The sequence below is a fragment of the Tympanuchus pallidicinctus genome, unplaced genomic scaffold (assembly GCF_026119805.1).
Source record: "Tympanuchus pallidicinctus isolate F22 unplaced genomic scaffold, pur_lepc_1.0 scaffold14, whole genome shotgun sequence".
Taxonomy (NCBI): Eukaryota; Metazoa; Chordata; class Aves; order Galliformes; family Phasianidae; genus Tympanuchus; species Tympanuchus pallidicinctus.
The window spans coordinates 10,963,664-10,982,785 of record NW_026294659.1 but is presented as its reverse complement, the minus strand read 5'-3'; the positions used below and the strand labels follow the sequence as shown (position 1 = coordinate 10,982,785).

At 46.8% G+C, this 19,122-nt stretch overlaps 1 protein-coding gene across 1 annotated transcript; it reads left to right on the top strand.

Annotated features, from left to right (window-relative positions):
* Nucleotides 1-861: 861 nt before the first annotated feature.
* On the top strand, nucleotides 862-18,438 carry DIPK2B (divergent protein kinase domain 2B). The gene is made up of 5 exons (XM_052674253.1): nucleotides 862-1,256; nucleotides 6,343-6,607; nucleotides 12,768-12,941; nucleotides 14,234-14,522; nucleotides 15,665-18,438. Exons 1-5 carry the CDS (start codon nucleotides 1,033-1,035, stop codon nucleotides 16,003-16,005), a joined length of 1,293 nt encoding a protein of 430 aa, XP_052530213.1. The 5' UTR covers nucleotides 862-1,032; the 3' UTR covers nucleotides 16,006-18,438.
* Nucleotides 18,439-19,122: the final 684 nt, after the last annotated feature.

Below are 19,122 nucleotides of genomic sequence, written 5' to 3'. Positions count from 1 at the left end.
CTTGCAGACAAACCCTAAATGCCATCATCACCCTCCTGCTCATGCAAAGGGGAGGAGAGGCTGCCTTCCCTCCAGAATGCAGAAGGAGTACTTTGGTCAGAGTTGCCTCTGCCAGCACTTCTGGTGCCCAGCCTCAGTCCTGCTCTAGGCCAGGCTGGAGAGCCAGCAGTTTCTGTAACCCTCACAACTCTGGCCAAAGGCAAGCAGTTTGTGGGTGTGATCTCTGGTTTATACGTGTATTGGGAACCTCTGGCAAGCTCTTGCATTAGTTCCAACCCATCCTCTAGCTTATTCCCAGTGCCCTTTGGGAACTCAGAAGCCTTGCTGCAAAGCTCTGGTTTGGGGCATGACTTGATCACAGGCATGTTAGCTGAGCTGCTTTTTTCAGGCAGTTTCAGGCCACCCCACATCCTACAGCAGGAGACACAGCATTGCAGTCTGCTTTAGCACCATTTCCAAGAGACAACACCACCAATCAGAGTTTTTGGTGTTTCTCTGAGTGGGAAACCAAGCCAAGCGAGCATCCAAGAAGTCCATCCATGTGTCACTGCGAGTCTCCAGGAATGAAGCAGTGCGAAGGGCCAAGACTCAGATTAAATATGTGTTCCTGCCACACCATTATTCCTTCCCAATCAGCAAGCGTCCCACACTTGCCCTTTGCTCCAGCAGCAGGATATCCTCCGTTTGTCTGCACAAAGTGTGGATGAGCACTCCTCTGCCTTGTTTCCCAGCCCGCCGATGGGAGGGTCAGCGGGGCCAAAGCAGCTGCCGCAAGGAGAGGAAAGGTAACCACGGCAACCCAAGTTATCTGCATCCTCCATGTGTTTCCTTCTCCCCACCCTGCACCATATCTCCCCACCCAAACCTCACACCGGTAGAACCAGGGAGCAGCTGGCAGGATGGGGGCTGCGGCCGCGTGTCTGTCGCCTGGTTATGCTTTGGGGCTCACCGCGTTGGACTGAGATCACTGGAGAGGATCTGGGAGACTGCAGAAGGGCAGTGTGCAACAGACAGAGCTCTCCACTATTGTAGATGGGGCGCTGGATATGCTGCCTTTGCTCCAGAGTTGCAGATTGGTTGATGCTGCTCCTGGTTTTGGCTCGTAGCTCTAACCCTTCTGCAGCAGCAACAGCTTCGCCGTCTGCGCCCCACGTCAGACCCAGCTACAGCTTTGGCCGCACTTTCCTGGGACTTGATAAATGCAATGCCTGCATTGGGACGTCCATTTGCAAGAAGTTCTTTAAGGAGGAAATAAGGTCAGAAACTCAGCACAGTCATTTTCTCATAATTACTTGAAAACTGCCTGTTAGCATTTCCCTATGCTTTATTGGAAGCCAATGGAAAGATAAAGTCACCAGGCTGCCACTGCAGCACCTCGTATTTTAAATTATTTTACATGTCTATGTGCCGCTGCTCTGCTTCTGTTTTCTCTTACAACCATGCAGACCTGATCAGACCTCAGCTCTGAACCTTAACTTGAAAGTAGGAGTGAAAGGCACAGCTCTCTGCACAGGGATGTCTCTGAAAGAGCTCAAGACAGTGATGGAAGGGGGATGTGGGGGAAGGGAGAAATCAGTGTGTTTCAGTGTCATTGGAAGCATGACGCTATGAGCAGCTGAGAAAGGTGAGGTCTGATTCACTTTGTGTTCTCCCAGTTGGATATGTTAACTACAAATATACCACCTTGCACCAGCTGCAAGAATGTGTGGTTGCAGAATTGCCTCCAGGTTGATGGGATGTCCACTGCCTTAGTCAGGCTGCCCTAAGCAACTTCAGGCTCAAAGCAGAGCACATCTGCTGGCAGGAGGGAAATGTCGCTGATAAGTTTGAGGAGAAAGTAAAAGACAGCACTTGGCAGAGGAAGGGTTTATTGGGTCTGATAAGATTTATAGAGCCGGATGAATGTTCTTTTATAGAGCCGGATGAATGTTCTTTTATAGAGCCGGATACACTTGCTTTTATGGATATAAAAACCTGGGAGAGAAGGAATGACTATAGCAAAATTGTATTCTTAATGCTGCAATATGAGCAGTATAACATTGGGCAAACTACTCTTTTCCTACGGAGTGACTCCATTAAATGCAGCACAGTAAAGCCAGAATGCTCTGGATGAGGTGGCCATGCCAGCACCCTGTGCCCAATGCTCCTTCTGCTCCAGTGCCCCCTGGCTTCCTGAATCTGGCTCATGCTGCAGGCAATGTGAGGGTATGCAGAAATGTCCAGCAACACCAAGAGAGGCAGGGACGAAATGCGTCCCCTTGCTTGATTCCTAAAGCAGTCAGAATATGGGGCAAAAGTAGAAAATTTTGGAGGCACTCCTATATCCACTCCCATGTACCTTTTCCTGTGTTCACAAAGATGGATTTCTCTCTTAATTTGCACTGGGAATGATACATTAGTGTGATGCTCAGAGGGCTGGAACACCTCTCCTATGAAGACAGGCTAAGAGAACTGGGCTTGTTTAGCCTGGCGAAGAGAAGGCTCCAGGGAGAACTCTTTGTGACATTCCAGTACTTAAAAAGAGCTTAAAAATAGGAGGGAAATCAACTTTTTACACAGGCAGATAGTGATAGGACAAGGGGGAACTTTTTTAAACTAAAAGAAGGGAAATCTAGATTAGGTGTCAGGGAAATCCTTTACCCAGATGGTGGTAAGGCAGAGGCTGCCCAGAGAAGCTGTGGTGCCCCATCCTTGGAAGTGCTCAAGGCCAGATTGGATGGGGCCCAGAGCAGCCTGAGCTGATGGGGGGCAGCCCTGCCTATGGCAGGTGTTGGGGCACTGTGGGCTTTGAGCTCCCTTCCAAACTAAGCTATTCTATGAGTCTGTGATACTGCTTGCAGCTTTGTGTCAATGCTGATAACTAGTTTTGGCCAGAACTACTGGAAAAGTTTGAAAAAGCTAGAATGTTTGGTTGTTGTTGTTTGTTTTTAATTTTTTTCTTTCTTATTTTCTTTCTTATTTTTTTAATACTTATTTAATATACATATTTAAAATATTCAGTACTCCAAAGACAAGCAAAATTATTTTGGCTGAAACAAAAGACTTGGTTTCATCCAATATAAAGAAAAGCAAGTTTGATTTCCTCCCTTGTTCAATTCTGGGCTGATCCAAACCCCACAGCTGGCAAATCAGCTCTTCATGCAGATCTCACCATTTTCTCTAAACCCAATCTGGCCCTGAGTAACTGCTCAGGCCCTGCACGAGGCTGACTTACTGCTGTGGCACAACACAGTGACGCATCTCATAGGCATCCAGCATGCGTGCCAGGACAGCATTGGGCTGCCTGGAAACGATGCCAAGCACAGAATGGCCATGACCCCAACTGGGACCCCCTGGCAGCCTTGGGGAAATGGCTCTCCCAGTGCTGTATGCCCAGAGCTGGGCTCTGTGCTGCGTCATGCATCCTGGCTCTGATGACTGCAGGAGGTGGCTCTGCACTGGTGCCTGCCTGACATGAGCTCCCCTGAGATGGGCACGAGCCAAGTCACAAGGCATGTTTATGCTTAATTAAAAAAAAAAAAGAGAGAGAGAGAGAGAAAAGGAAAGAAAGTCCCAGCCTGTAGCCATCTCTTTCCTTTACGTGCCTGGCATGCTGTGCCTGCCTTACAGATTAGGCGCTGGGAGGGGTCGTGACGCAAAGCAAATCACAGCAAGGCACGGCAATCACTTTCTGCTCTTTGGTCCAATCTCACAACCAGCCAAAAAAATTTTTTTAAAAAAAACAGGAGGGGGGAGTTCATTTTAGGTCAGATACTTGGATCACAGGGAAGCTCTGATTTCGTACTGGGCAAAACGCCCCAAAGACCAAAATGCCCTGACCTCGGCATGGGGCCAGCTGCTGGCTGCAGAAGGAGCCGGTCCATTTCTGTGTCCGAGAGCACCCCTGGCACGAGAAGCCATCAGCTCTTGGAAGCAGAAAGAGGCTGCACACACTGATCCTTGAAGGGTAAATTTAGTGGGGATGAAAGCTAATGAACCCCCTCAACATTTCTCAGTGTGGAGTTCCCAACTGGAAGTCAAAAAGAAAAATTAGCTTCAACCCTCGGCCTCATTAGTGCCTTTTCATTTACCGGCAGCTAGCTGCTCCTGAAGGGCACCCCTTGCCTCTCCTGTTTCAGTTCTGAGCTATCATCAGCTTTAATTTATAGTGAGATTAAATTAAGAAATGCTTTCTTATGCACTCTGGCAATGTATAATTAGGAGACCCCAGGGGCAGCCAGTTCAGCTGCTGGCCATGCTGAAGGCTGGGATTCAGCTGAGCTCTCGCATCTTGCCAGTGAGCTTACAGAAAGCAGGACTCAGGCAAGGCTGTGGGGGCAGCCCAAAAAAACATCATCACAGCTTAACTGGTTGGCCCAAACACTCCCCTCTGAGGCCTGTGCAGGGGGAGAATTTTGGTGCACAGTGCTCATGGCCACAGCAGTGCCATGCGTCTGGCACAAAGTGTCCCCTCCTTATCCTGCCAAGATCCCCCAAAACTTCTGTAGTCTTGCATCCTGGTCTTGCATACTGGCTGCTAAAACCCTGTGTCAGAGGCGCGCGATGACCCTGGCACTGAGTTTCCATCCCATATCCTACATCTCCCCTTATAGCAAGAGAGTTCCTGGTCATGGGGACAGCTCCAGGCAGCCAGGCACCCTCATCTGAGCCTCCTTCACTGGCCTCAGCCCAAGGGGTGGAAGGAAGGTGGCTGCTCAGAGCTGTGACATGGCCAGGAAAACTGTGTGAGCCCCAGAGAAGACTTTGTAGCTGAGGAAAGCACTTAGTCATTATATTAAACTTTTTTTTTCCTAGAGATTTATCAATGGCATTGAAAACTTCAAACAAAATCACAGAATCATAGAATCATAGAATGGCTTGTGTTGGAACGGACCTTTAAGATCATTTAATTCCAACCTCCTGCTATAGGAAGGGGCACCTCCCACTAGACCAGGTTGCTTAAAGCCTCATCCAGCCTGGCCTTGAGTGCTTCCAGGCAGGGGACATCCACAGTCTCACTAGGCAACCTGTTCCAATGTCTCACCACCATCACAGTAAATAATTTCTTCCTAATATCTAGTCTAAATGTAGGCTTTTCCAGTTTAAAAGCATTTCCCCTCATCCTACCACTACCTGCCCTTTTAAAAAAATCCCAGCTTTCCTGTAGGCTCCCTTCAGATACGGGCAGGCCACGATGAGGTCTCCTCTCAGCCTTATCTTCTCCAGGCTGAAGAACACAGCTCTCTCAGTCTGTCCTCACAGGGGAAGTGCTCCAGCCCTCTAATCATCTTCGTGGCCCTCCTCTGAACCTGCTCCAACAGCTTGACGTTCTTCTTGTTTTGCAGGCTCCAAAACTGGACACAATACTCCAGGTGGGGTCCTACGAGAGCAGACAGGCAGAATCACCCCCCCTCACCTGCTGATCATGCTATCTTACATGATCTTTATTTCAGCATTAGTTCAAGGCCAGATTGGGTGGGACTCTGGGCAACCTGATCTAGTGTCTGATTTAGTTGTTGGCAACCGTGCTTATGACAGGGAGGTGGAACTAGATGATCGTTCTGGTTCTTTTCACCCAAGCCATTCTATCATTTGTTATTCTATGATTCCATGATTAATGAAAAAAAATTACACCTGTCTATCATGCATTAACACCAGGTAAATCATAGAATCATAGAATAGCCTGCATTGGAAGGGCCCCATGAGCATTATCCAATAGAACTCCAGGCTCCACACAGGACCACCCAAAAATCAGAACAAATGTCTGAGACAATCGTCTAGACACTTGAACTCTGGCAAGCTCGGTGCCGTGACCATGCCACCACCTTAGAGAGAAAGGTCATCCTGTTAATTCCAAACACATTTATTTTCATAAGTTTTTGTTCTGCAGAGTATTTGAAAGTGTTGATTATTCCTTTTTTGGCCAATTTCCCTTTGCAGCTTAGGAAATCTCAAAACGTCAAAAATTCCCTCTTAACTGAAACCCTGAGACTTCTCCCTTCTTTTTTACTCTCCATGTGGCCCAAATTTTAGCATTTATCTCTCCTCTCCCCCTCAAGGCACCCCCATAACAAGGAATATTTTTAAGTGAGGAATGAACGAGGACATTTTGTCCGAGCATATTTCCACCCGGTCTTCTCACTGAGTGCACATGAGACCGCGCTCTAACCCACATGGGCCCCACATGGGAAGAGGTGCCCCACTGGTACTAATGGGGACTATCCCCAAAATCCCCCAGACCTCTGTGAGATTTCCGCAGTTCCCCATGGTGCCTGAGGGCAAAGCGGTGGTTGCACCGGCGCGGTGGGCATTGGCGAGGTCTGTTAACCCGCTCTCCCTGGGGCTCTCGTTTTGGTTTGGCAGGTTTGACACCTGGCTTTCTTCTCATTTAAAGCTGCCCCCCAGCTACCTGCTCAGCTACTTGGGCAACTACACCGATGATACCCAGAGCTGGAGGATGGTTGACATCACCCGCCTGACCACCAAGTACCAGCATGACCGGGCTGACCAGCGCATCTGCACCTCCCTGCTGAAGACCAAAACATGCAGCCTAGAGCAGGCCCTGCGCCGCACCCATCGCTTCCAGAAGTGGCTGAGGGCCAAGCGCCTCACGCCCGACCTGGTGCAGGTCAGTGCTCCACCGTGAAACTAGGTCAGCCCATGGGGATGCACGGGAGCCTGCGCAGGCTCTATTCCTACCTGAGGCACAAAGAGGAGGCCCGGACTGCCCTGTGCTGCAGGTGGGCCAGGCATGGCCTCTCGGTTTTACTGGGGAAGGGCAAGAGTGGGGCTCCTGGCTTCTTCTGTAGGCTGATGGTGAACTCTTTTCATTGGTGCCTGGGCTCTTTTCAGTGGTGTGAAGCAACAGGACAGAGGGTAAGGGACATAAACTGGAACACAGGAAGCTCCATACAGATATGAGGAAAAACTTCTTCAATGTCAGTGACAGAGCACAGGAACTGGCTGCCCAGAGGTTGTGGAGTCTCCTTCTCTGGAGATATTTAGGACCCACCTGGATACTTGCCTGTGCAACCTGCTGTACGAAACCTGCTTTAGCAGAAGGTTGGACCTGATGATCTCCAGAGGTCTCTTCCAACCACTGTTATTCTGTGATTCTGTAAAACAGTAGCTGAGTGGCTCCTGAGAGCAAAACCACCCTCCCCAAAAACACTTTCCCCTTTTAAACAACAGCAAAGCATTTTAATAACTGTTGGCACAGGGTAGGGGCTATGTGCGCTCTGGAATGAGTCCGTATTAGGTGAGGAAGGATTATTCCAGTTCTTCTCCTTTCTTTTCTTTCATCCTGAGAGCATCATTCTCCCTTTAATGAGGGAAGAGAAAGGGAATTGTTTGTTTGTTTTCCTAAAAAGGCAACAGCTTCCTCCAGTCTGCACACTGCCACGCTGCTCAGCTTTGCTGTGTGCTACAGACACATTACTTTACATTTTCTATTTCATGGATCCATATCTCCTGAAAATGAGCCCCCAGCTGAGCTGGCTGGAAAAAAAGGCAACATCACATCCATTTTTAAGAAGGGCAAAAAGGATGCCTGGGAACTACCGACCTGTCAATCTCACTTCTAGGAAAGATTGTCCCAGACGCTGTGCTATGGCGAATGGAACAGGGAGGTGATATAGGAAAACCAGCATTGCTTCATCAAGGGCAGTTCCTGTTTGGCCAACCAAGTAGCCTTTTATGATGGTAGCATTACATCAATGGACAAGGGAAGAGCAACTGAGGTCATCTGCCTTTACTTCAGTAAGACCTTTGACATGTTACCCCACAACATCCTTCTCTCCATATTGGATTTATGATACGGATATGGATATGGATATGGATATGGATATGGATATGGATATGGATATGGATATGGATTTAATGGGTAGACTGTTTGATGAACTAAGAACTGGCTGCAGGATTGAGTCCAGAGAGCAGTGGTCAATGGCTCCATGTCTGGATGAAAATCAGTGACCAGTGGTATCCCACAGGGGTCAGTGCTGGGACCAATACTCTTTAATATCTTCATCAGTGACATTGACAGTGGGATCAAGTGCACCCTTGGCAAGTTCCCTTGGCAAGATAATACCAAGCTGTGGAGTACAGTTGACACATCACAGGGACAAGATGAGCTCCAGAGGGACCTAGACAGGCTTGAGCAGTGGGCCCAGGTGAACCTCATGAGGTTCAACAAATCCAAATCCAAGGTCTTGCACCTTGGTCAAAGCAACATCCATTATCAATACAAGCCAGGGGTTGAAAGGATTGAGCGCAGCCCCGGTGAATGACAGGCTGGACATGAGCAAGCTATGTTCCCTTGCAACCTAGGTAGCCAACTGTGTCTTGGGTTGCATCCAAAGAAGTGTGGCGAGCAGCTTGAGGGAGGTTATCCTGCCCCTTTACTCTGGTCTGGTGAGACCTCGCCGGGAGTACTGCATCCACATGGGGAGTCCTCAATATAGTAGAGACATGGATCTGTTGTAGCACATCCAGAAGAGGGCCACAGAAATGATCCAAGTGATAGAATACCTCTCCTACAAGGACAGGCTGAATGATCTGGGGCTGTTCAGCCTAGAGAAGAAAAGGCTGCAAGGTGAACTGATAACAGCCTTTCAGTTTCTAAAGGGAAGCTACAGAAAAGAAGGGAACAGATTCTTTAGTAGGGTTTACTAGTAGTGATAGAACAAGGCAAAATGGCTTCAAGCTTAAAGACAGTAGATTTATGTTAGATATAAGGAAAAAGTATTTTACAGTTAGGGTGGTGAAGCACTGGAACAGGCTGCCCAGAGTTGTGGTGAATGCCCCATTCCTGGAGACTTCCAAAGTGAGGCTGTGTCTGGGCAACCTGATCTAACTATGCATGTCCCTGTTCATTACAGTGGAGCTGGACTAGATGACTTTTAAGGGTCCCTTCCTACTCTGAAGATTCTATGATTCTTTGAACCTTTGAAGTGAACCTCAGGGCCAGCCCAGGAGGATGTGTCTAAGGACAAGCTCCATGGAACATCTCAGCAGTCCCAGCAGATTTTTAAGTGAAGAGCGGTCCTAACAGGCTGCAAGACCTGAATTAATACATATTGGCCTCAGGACTGTGCCACTCCTGTTTTCATGGTTCTTTCACTCTGTAGATCAAGTGGAGGAATTGACATTAGTATGTAAATCTGTTTTAACAGCATGTAGACTGGGCTATAGAATTATAGAATAGAATCATTAAGGTTAGAAAAGATCTTTAAGAACAACTAGTCCAACCATCAACCCATCCCCAGCACTGCCCATGTTCCTCAGTGCCACATCCACACGGCTCTTGAACACCTCCAGGGACAGTGATTCCACCACCTCCCTGGGCAGCCTGTGCCACTGCCTCACCGCTCTTTCTGAGAAGAAACTTTTTCTAATATTCAACCTGAACCTCACCTGGTGCAATTTGAAGCCATTATCTCTCATCCTATCTCTGTTACCTCGGAAAAAAGGCTGACCCCCCACCTTGCCACAACCTCTTTCAGGTTATTGTAAAGAGTGATAAGGTCTCCCCTGAGCTTCCTCATCTCCATTCTGAACAATCCCAGTTTTCCCAACCTATGCAGAAGAGCACATTGGTCTCACTTGGTCCGACTTGCCCACAGCCACAGGAGCACCTCAGAAAATGCAGGCTAGCGTAAGCCATCAGAGGGGTTTTGTTGGGATACAGTAAGCCACTGTGAATTCTTTCCTGTAGCACTACTTTTCTGGAATTTTTGGAAGTGCTAATAGTGAGTGCACTGCTGGTGTCCAATGCAATTCCCACCCTATTTCATGATCCTATGGTCACCCAAGGATTCCTGCTCTCCCCTCACTGCAGTATTGGCACTGAGACAAGCTATTGGGCTGAACTAATTTTGTCTTTTGTAACAGGCAATCACAGCAACCCTCCACATCCTCAAATCAGGATGACAGACCGTGAAGTGAAGCTTTTCCACTTTACGCTGCCTGCCCTGCCTGCCCCAGCTACCAGCAGAGCTGCTACATTGATTATTTCAGCCATCACAATGAAAATCGTTATCAGAGGCAGCAAAGCCTTCACTACTAAAATTCTGCTGGGAGTGAAGCTCAGCTCAGGCTCTGTGCTGTTGTCTATCCTGGCTTTTGTAACCCATGCAGCAGCACCACTGCACACTGCTTTGCCTGCACCTTGGCCCAGAAGCTTGTCACTACAAACCAGATTGCTGGTTCACTGTGTTGGAGGGGAATAACAACAAAAATGTGGCCCAGTTTCAGTATAGGTTTCCTGCAGGAAAAGTTATAACCCTGGCTACAAAGCACAGCCTGGAAAACATGCAAGGGTAGTAGCAGTGGTGATACAGAGGAGATGAGTTCCACGGCTTCATAAGCCAGTCTCAGGTTCTGTTTTTGGAGGTGAACAAAACGCTTGGCTTCAAGTGGCCAGGAGCTGCATATGCTTCATCACCTACATCAGGAGTCTTCTGCTGGGTCCCATCCCAAGCTTGGTTTGGTGAAGCTGTATCCAGGCAGCAGTGCATGGAGCAGCACTGAGCAGTGCTCCTAGGCTGTGTTGCTCTCTCTCGGACTGGCTGAATAGAAAACAAAGTGAAGAAAATATGTCTTCCAGAGACCATCTTTTCATCCTGTCTGATGGATTCTGGGGACACCGACATGAGATGTGCATACATATGCATACATGGGAGTTTAACACAGATCACATGTTATGCAGTAGGGAATAGATATCACAGTTGAGTGTAGGTAGGCATTGTAGGAAATACTCAGTACAAAAATGTAGGAATGTAATCAAAGTAAATAAGAAGCTTTCCATTGTCAATCACAAACAAGATGTCAGGCTGCCTGTCAAGTCTTATTCTCCAGGGTGATAAGACCCAAAGGACAGGAGATACTCTGAGATAAATCACTTTCTTCAATGTCTTCAAGTGTACATGCTTCAAATTTGTCTTCCACTGGCAGTTTTTGTCTGACAGTTTTACAGCTATGGCTGTAGGTATGTTCCATCATTCTGCTGGAAACAAGAACCCTGCTCTGCTGAAACACCAATGCAGTTGCCAGACTTCCTACATTTGTGTAGCTCTGCCAAATCCAAAAGTCCCCACCACCCAGTTTTTGTGGACCAGGCTTGTCATTAAACTGTAGGAAACTGCACCAGTAGTTGATATATATGTGGCAGCACCAGTGGATGAGCATCTGGAATTTTGTTTGGCTCAGTGGGAGGTGCTAGGGCTGGCAGCTAAGGCTGAGTGCTCTTCATGCACTCCCCTGTGCCTACATGGCTCCAAGCTGAAACCCCACTCACCAGCTCTGTGTCAACTGAAAAGGGAAATAATCGAGCTTCATCAGGTGTCAGTCACTGTGTTAGTCATGAAAACCCTGAAAGCCTTGTTGCCATTCTTTGGACCTGTTCCAGCACCTCCATGTCCTTTCTGTACTGAGGTGCCCAAAACTGAACACAGTACTGATGGTGGAGCCTCACCAGTGCTGAGTACAGAGGCAGGATGACTTCCTTAATCCTGCTCACCACACCATCCCTGATACAAGCCAGGATGCCATTGGCCTTCTTGGCCACCTGGGCACACTGCTGGCTCATATTCAGTCAACTGTCCATCAGTACACCAAGGTCCCTTTCCATCAGGCAGCTTTCCAGCCACTCCTCCCAAAGCCTGTAGGGTTGCCTGGGGTTGTTGTAACCAAAATGCAGAACCCAACACTTGGCCCTATTGAAACTCATACAGTTAATCTTGGCCCATCGATCCAGTCTATCCAGGTCCCTCTGTAGTGCCTTTCTCCCTTCTGGCAAATCAACTCCTCCCAACTTAGTGTCATCTGCAAAGTTACTGAGAGTGCACTCAATCCAGTGATTAACAATTTGTGCAGGAAAGGCTGTGAGAGATCTACCTCAGAGCTACCAAATGACTTGGGGAGATCCTGAGTCAAATTTTTGCTCCCAGCATGAAGAACAGCAGGCTGCAAATGTGAACACAAGTGCCCTGTCCTCTGAAGAGTATCTCACAGCCACCAAATTAGAAAGTAAACCCAAAAGATAAATTTGGCTACTTGAATCATTTGGTAATGATGGCAATGATTCAAGAAAAAGACTTAGCAAAAGCCTAACTCCAACACAGGAAAGGCTGGGCAGCATTTTTGCACTGCTATCAGGAGCCCTGCCCACATCACCCTTCCTTCGTAACTGAACACTGACTTTAAAAAAAAAAGGTCTTTTTCTACAACACAGGTATAAATGTATATACCATTTATCCCAGCCGTAGGCCACTTATTACAATTTTACACATTCATGCCCCCAAATTAAAAGGTGAAATACAGTGACGCTGAAGCCATTAGCCTAACACTTCTTTACTCATTGCTGGCATCTACTAGAAAATATGCCCAGGTTATTCCAATCTGTTTCTGATAGCTAATGCATAAGTTTTTCAGAGAAATAATATATATTGTGCTGGTACCCACATACAAAGTTTATTTACAGTTTTAAAGCATGTTTACTGACCTTAAGGAAAAGTACTTCCAAGAATGCCGCTTGTAGGCTAAGCAAGCAAGGAAGCACTCTGAAAACATTGTTTGAAGAAGGATGTGACTCACTAGCAGAGCAAAGGAGAGGCAGCCACAGGCTAGTGGTGCTGCCAAAGCTGGAGGCAGGAGCGCAGAGCTCGGCAAGGAAGGAAATGGAGTTGGTGGAGACCATGGCTGTGCCATGAAGACTGGGTGCCATTTTCAAAATCTGTGGTATCTCACAGATGGAAGATAAACATTCTTCTCATGTTTTGCCCCTACACCAGGGTCTGTCCAGCCCCTTGCTGCGCTGCCCATCCCAGCGTCTTCTGGACCGGATTGTGCGGCGCTACGCTGAAGTGCCAGATGCTGGCAGCATCTACATGGACCACCTCACCGAGCAGGACAAGCTGCGCCTCCTGTACACACTGTCAGTGAATTCACACCCTATCCTCTTACAGGTAGGTACCGTCTGCCCTGGCTGGAAACATCACCCTGCAGCCTCTTGCAAGCATGAGACGTGCCCCAGTCCTTGCTGCCCTTTGCAAGCTCCCCAGAATTCATGGCACATGTTTCTTCTATGGGGCTGGGTGATTGAAGCCTCCTGCAGGCTTCTTGCATCAGACTGTAAAGTTGCTGAGAGATACAGATGCCCAACCCCTGAAATAAATCAGAGCCAGATGGGTTATTACAATAGTGCAATGTGAAAGACGGGGTTTTACGCATCTCCGATGTTTCACTGTCATGTTTGCAATTGATAATATATTACTCAAAATCACAGTTTGTTTATAAAATCCAGAGTATTTATAAAAACCAGAGATCATGCATTAGCATGTGAAGTCAAGATGCAGCATTCTGGTGGAACATGAATTCACAGGGCACAGATTTCCTAGGCTCAATGTGCTGTGGCTGTCACTGTTTGCATGCCTCTGGTTGCTAACTCCATAGCAGAGGGCAGCTCTGCAGAGGTGTTTGGTTGGATTCAGCCAAACCATACAACTGAGCTCTGAGTTTGAAGGTAGAGAGCTTCTCTGGTCCTCTCCTGGCACATGATCTCCTCTCTTCCCTTGTAGGTGTCTCCAAGGGAATATCCTCACCACAATCTCTCCTCTAGCTGTCACTGCTATTTCTTGCATCCCTTTCAGATAATGATGCAACCTCTTCCACCTGCCTCAAGCCACTGTGCTCCTCTACCCAGGGAGGGAGAACAATGCGCAGTGGAGCAGTTGAGCAATTTCCACCCTGGGACATAAAGGCCTGGGGCAGCTTCACTGCCAGCACGACAGTTGTAAGCTCCATTCAGATGTCCCCAGTGCAGCAAATATCCAACATGTCCGCCTGGGAGCCTGCAAAGTCTCATCTTACAAAACGGCCACACAGGTCTTAGAAATCAGTTGAAATTACTCTAGCTCCACCTCACCTTCAAGCTGTGACTTCAGCTCTGTCGTTCTCATGAGGGAGCCATCAAAAACCCCACAGAGAAACCTAAAATTAGCTCTTCTGCGTCTAAAAATTTAATGAATTTAAAATCTATTATTGTCTTATGCATTCCAATTAGTCTCCTTCATGGAACAGATCTTGAAATATCAGACTCTTCTTCCTTAGCTGCCAGAAGAAAAGATAAACGTAGTATGGAGCAGTGCCTCCTCTTGCTGCTGGGGCATTTGAAGTCACCTGGAGGGAGGTGGGCTCATGGGCAGAGAGCATAGTGAGCAGGGTCGGGTGTCAGCGCTGCTCTCCCCTCTCCTGGCAGATCTTCCCTGATGTGGAAGGGTGGCCCTTCCCACGGTATCTGGGCTCCTGTGGGCGGCTGGTGGTCAGCGCCAGCACCCGGCCTCTGAGCGACTTCTTCAAGGCAGCCCCTGAGGTGGCAGCTGACCTGGCCCTCCAGCTCCTCGCCGTCCTCCGCTCCATGGGCAACAACGACCTCAACTATTTCTTCTACTTCACCCGTGTGGACGTTGGCACCTTTGGCGTGTTCAGCAACGGGCATCTGTTCATCCGGGATGGCAGCACGCTGGGCATCATCGACAAGGAGGAAGGTACTCAGCAGGCTCTGGGCCCATGCGTCTGTCAAAGGGGGGCTTGGCACAACAGGGCAAAACAAATTATTCACCTATTATGTTCAGCCCTTCTGCTGATTTATTTTATTTATTTTTTGATCAACCAAACATCACTTGCTAAGCTTAAACAATAGAAGGTTCAAGGAGAGATTTACCAGCACTAAGAGGCAGTCCCTCCAGGCAGGGAAAGGAGCAGGCATTTTGCTTATGCCTTCAGTGGAGCGGGGACTGATGGATGCTCTGCATGTGGGTCTCAGTCCTACATCTTCCTCTCTGTAAGGGGCAGCAGCATTCAGTGCGCTCTCCGTTATGCACTCACTACATTACTTCTCTTTTGTAAAACATATATCATACAAATATCAGTATTTGCAAAGAGATTCTTCATAGGTTTGTTTGTTTCAAGTAAAGCATTGGGTCTTTTAAGGTGTATTTACAGTGATAGTATTAATACAGTGATAACAAAATTCCTCTTTTGTCAGTCTTGCTTAAAATGAAGTATTGCTATTCACTTTCCACAGGTTAGACTGGTCCTCTACTGGAAGTAGAGCTAGACAAGGAATACTTCAAAGAATATTATTATTTAACAATTTCATTTCGAGTGTTTAGTTTTTCAGAAGACCTTTGCTCAACTTCAACATTCAGCTGAATGCATCTCAAATATTCAGAAAGAGTTGTCAGAGGATTTTCCACTCAGTGTTTTTTTTCTTGTCCCAGCAGATATTATGGTTGTCTCGACTCCAGCTAGATGAGCTGTTTTTGCGATTTAATGATTTTGGGTAACATGGAAAGAATACGGGTTTAACTGTTTGTAGTGGTTTCTGTAGGAACTCCATGTTCTAGGTTATTGCTCGGGTTCTTCTCATTTCTTCCACCCCACTTTGACCCAACAGACGTCTCTCCGTTTCCTTTGCAGGGCAGTTCAGTAGAGCCCTGCCGTTCAGCAAGAAACGTGTATTTCAGTAGGAAAAAACCCATACACAGATTGCACAGTGTATTTTGAGGTGAAAGACTCTATCCTTTAGAGACGAGTAACCCTATATTAATTCAGAGGTATAGACATACGTGATTGTGCAGCAATTTGCTCCCATCTTCCTAACAACTGTTTTAATTATCTTTATCAGGGAGCCAACTGATGGATGGCCAACAGGACTACAAGGATATCTTTAGCTGTTTGACTGTGGACTGCCAGTCTGCATTTGTGTCCTGTAACTCCATCAGAGAGAAGCAGAGCCTTGTCTTGGTGTGTCAAGAGCTTTTACCTAAGCTCCTGAAGGGGAAATTCCTGCCACCTGTACAGGAGAAAATAGACAGCTTCCTACAGCACTGCGTAGAGGGCCTCACTGATGACCAGGATGTCAATGAGGCAATGGCAAAGCTGGCACATCTCCTGAAGCCTCTGCAGTCTTGTGATTCACGTTTTGCCTACCGCTACCCGGACTGCAAATACAGTGACAAATACTGATGGTTTTGAAGGAAGGCTGCCCAAGAAGGATTGGGCAGGGTCATCCCCAAGCAATGTAAGAAGAAGAAGGAACCAGAGTAGCTGAATGGAGCTGCACCAATTCCGGGGCTTCCTCACGTTGATGAAGGAGTTGGGAACAGAGTGCACATAGGATTTATTGTTCATCTCCCAGAGATGCATTTGTTACTTGGGATGTTAGATGTGATGTAAGGCTTATGGATTATAAACATTATCATGAGAGACAGAGACTACAGGATTAATAAATCTTCTTCATGTATTTTGGCCTTGGAAGAGTTTTCCGTGCCATCCATTAAAGAGAAGACCTCTGAAGGCAGTGTGCTCACAGCTAGCTAGATAGCAGAATTTTATTGCCAAGCACAATTTCCTGATCAAGATGATATATACATAATGTGGGATGGATGGAAGCATTTAAGACTTTATTTGTGGAGATTTTTAATGCTCTAAAAATCATAGACAAACTGAGCCACCTGATGAGTTCCTTACCTTCATTCATCACAGATCACCCAATGTCTCTTGAGACCTAATTTTTCTAATCCTACAATATACTTACTTTTAGTCTTTTCCAAGTTAAGTGGCAGTAATTGGAGTCTAATAAGTGTTCTTGTTTACAGGTTAAAAACAAACCAAAATAACAACAAAAAAACAACTCTTAGATGTGGCTGTCCAGAAGACACTTTCATACTTTTCTCTCTAAAGCAAACAGGAAGGAAGCATTTGAACAAAACCATTAAAATGGGAAAATTACCTTAAGAAGAGAAACAACATGGCCAGAGGTTGAGATATTAGTTTACCCTAGCAGTGAAACCATCTGAACATCTATCCCTACTTCCTCATTCATTTGCTTTTCAAAGGAGAAATTGGAAGTCAGTCCCAAAGGAGTGACTCAGGTACCTACAATTTGAGGTGGTGGACTCGTGTTTTCACACAGAATTAGACACATGTGCCTTGTTTTCTGCAGAAAGGTTGCAGAAGTTGCAGAATAGAAAAACATGGTTTGCCTAGAATCAAAGAATGCCTGAAGTTTGAAGAGACATTTAGAGGTAACCAGGTCCAACCCCTGCTCTAGCAGGCACACCAAAGGTAGGGTGTCCAGGTGGCTTCTGAACATCTCCAAAGAGGAGACTCCACAACCCCTCTGGCAGCCTGTGCCTGTGCTCCATCACCTGCATAGTGCTGCTGTTCAGATGGAGCATCCTGCTTTCAGGTTTGTGCCCACTGCCTTTCATCATGTCACTGGTAACCATCTAATCTGTGTTGATCCCCAACGCATGAGTTCTTTGTGAGGTGTCAGAGAAACACACTAAACTTTCCCTATGTTCAAGGGGGCTATTTCTCTTCTGGTGTTCAGGCATGCAGGAGTCACCGACCATATTTGACTAAGCTGAGTCAGAAGCTAAATGTTCTGGATCCCCCTGTAAGTATTTTCATCATGGAAACAGTCTTCCTCTAGCCATGGTTCAAAAAAGAAACCAGTAACAAGCATAAAACCAGAAAAAGATGAGAGTGCATTTGCATTGGTAATGATTGTAGAGAGTTAAAGGGAACAGGAAAGCAAAATTTTGTGCTGGCTGTGGAGGGGTTCTGTTCACACAGAGCACCGGGCCTGGGGTGAAGGCAATGCATGTCAGGTATCCAAAAACACATGCCATTCTGACACTGGGAAAATCTGACCTAGGACATTTACTTTTCCTCTTGGCATGAAACATTAAGTACACCTTTCACCTCTCAAGAAGCAGAAACATTGAAAATAAAATGTAGGTAAATTTAGCTTGAGGTCCAGATGGTTCAACAGAAAAAAATGTTTAAATATACAGCCTAAGCTACTGTTGCAGCCTTCTTTCATGATTTCAGTCTATTTCTACATCATGGCTCTCTTCCAGTATGAAAAACATGTCCTTTGCTAGATCCATAAGGCTGCCTAACAATCTGTTTTCAACAGTTTTTCTGGAATCTGTCTGCATCTTTGATCTCTCAGTCTGTGATTTTACCTAAAGCTGCACCTTGGCACCAGGCTCCTTCCCCTTCAGCAAGTTTCCCTTGCTGGCAGCCCCTCACTGGGGAAGGAAAATCTCCTGCTCCACCACCACTCACTAATTAGTAATTAGGTGCTACCCCCTGGGATGCTTGTTGTCATCTTGCACTCAGTGCTGAAGGGCTCGTACATTTGTAAGAAAAATTGCCCAAAAAGGCCTAACAGGAAGAACTCATCTGGTCCAATAGAATCACAGACTCATGGAATGGTTTGGGTTGGAAGGGACATCAAATCCCACGCTGCCCCAACCCCTGCCATGCAGGGCTGCCCCCCGCTGGCTCAGGCTGCCCTGGGCCCCATCCAACCTGGCCTTGAGCACCTCCAGGGATGGGGCACCACAGCTTCTCTGGGCAGCCTGTGCCTCACCACCCTCTTCTTCACATCTACTTACTCTGCTGCTGGATCCAGGTGGCAAAATGTCAGCAGTTTTATGGCACGCAGGGTCTACTTTCATACAACTTGGTTAAAAGCTGTTGAAGTTGAGAAGGGTGTCCCCACTTCCTTCAGAAGGCTTCGACATGATTATTTTTTTTCAAATGTGATTAAAAATATCTGGATCGTGGATTTAAAAATACAAAAGCAGCAGAAGCTGCACTGATCAGCAGTTTCTCTTCAGACATAGATTACAAAGGCCAAGCCTATGTAAGACCATGACTAATATGCCAGCCATAGAATCAGTCCATGGCTCAGAAAGTAATAATTTTCCTAAACTAAATCTTATTTCCCTGTATTTCTCTGGCCTTCTTTTTTCACTGCCAATTTTTTACTTTAATATTTTCTTTTCTCTTGGCAGTCAGACCCTGGAATCAGTGCCCACCCTGTCTGCCAGCTTCAGTCAGGCCTTGAAATGCGAGTAGGCCACAATCCAAAAGGATGTGAAATTAATTTATAAATGGCAATTATTTTAAACCTAATCCTCCCCAAAAGAACTCTCGAGTAATTTTTTCCTCTCTGCATTTGAGTTATTTCTGACAGCGGCTTTGTGCAAGCCTTTGCAAACTGTTCCTGCTAACAGCGTAGAGCGTTCCAGCCCTGCTGGTTTCTGCAACAAGAAGAGAAACTGC

Excerpts from the sequence above, each read along its gene's own strand:
- DIPK2B (XM_052674253.1), top strand. The coding sequence starts at position 1,033 with ATGGGGCGCTGGATATGCTGCCTTTGCTCCAGAGTTGCAGATTGGTTG. Across the intron at positions 1,257-6,342 it reads TTCTTTAAGGAGGAAATAAG|GTTTGACACCTGGCTTTCTT; the intron begins GTCAGAAACTCA and ends TTGGTTTGGCAG. Across the intron at positions 12,942-14,233 it reads CACACCCTATCCTCTTACAG|ATCTTCCCTGATGTGGAAGG; the intron begins GTAGGTACCGTC and ends CTCTCCTGGCAG.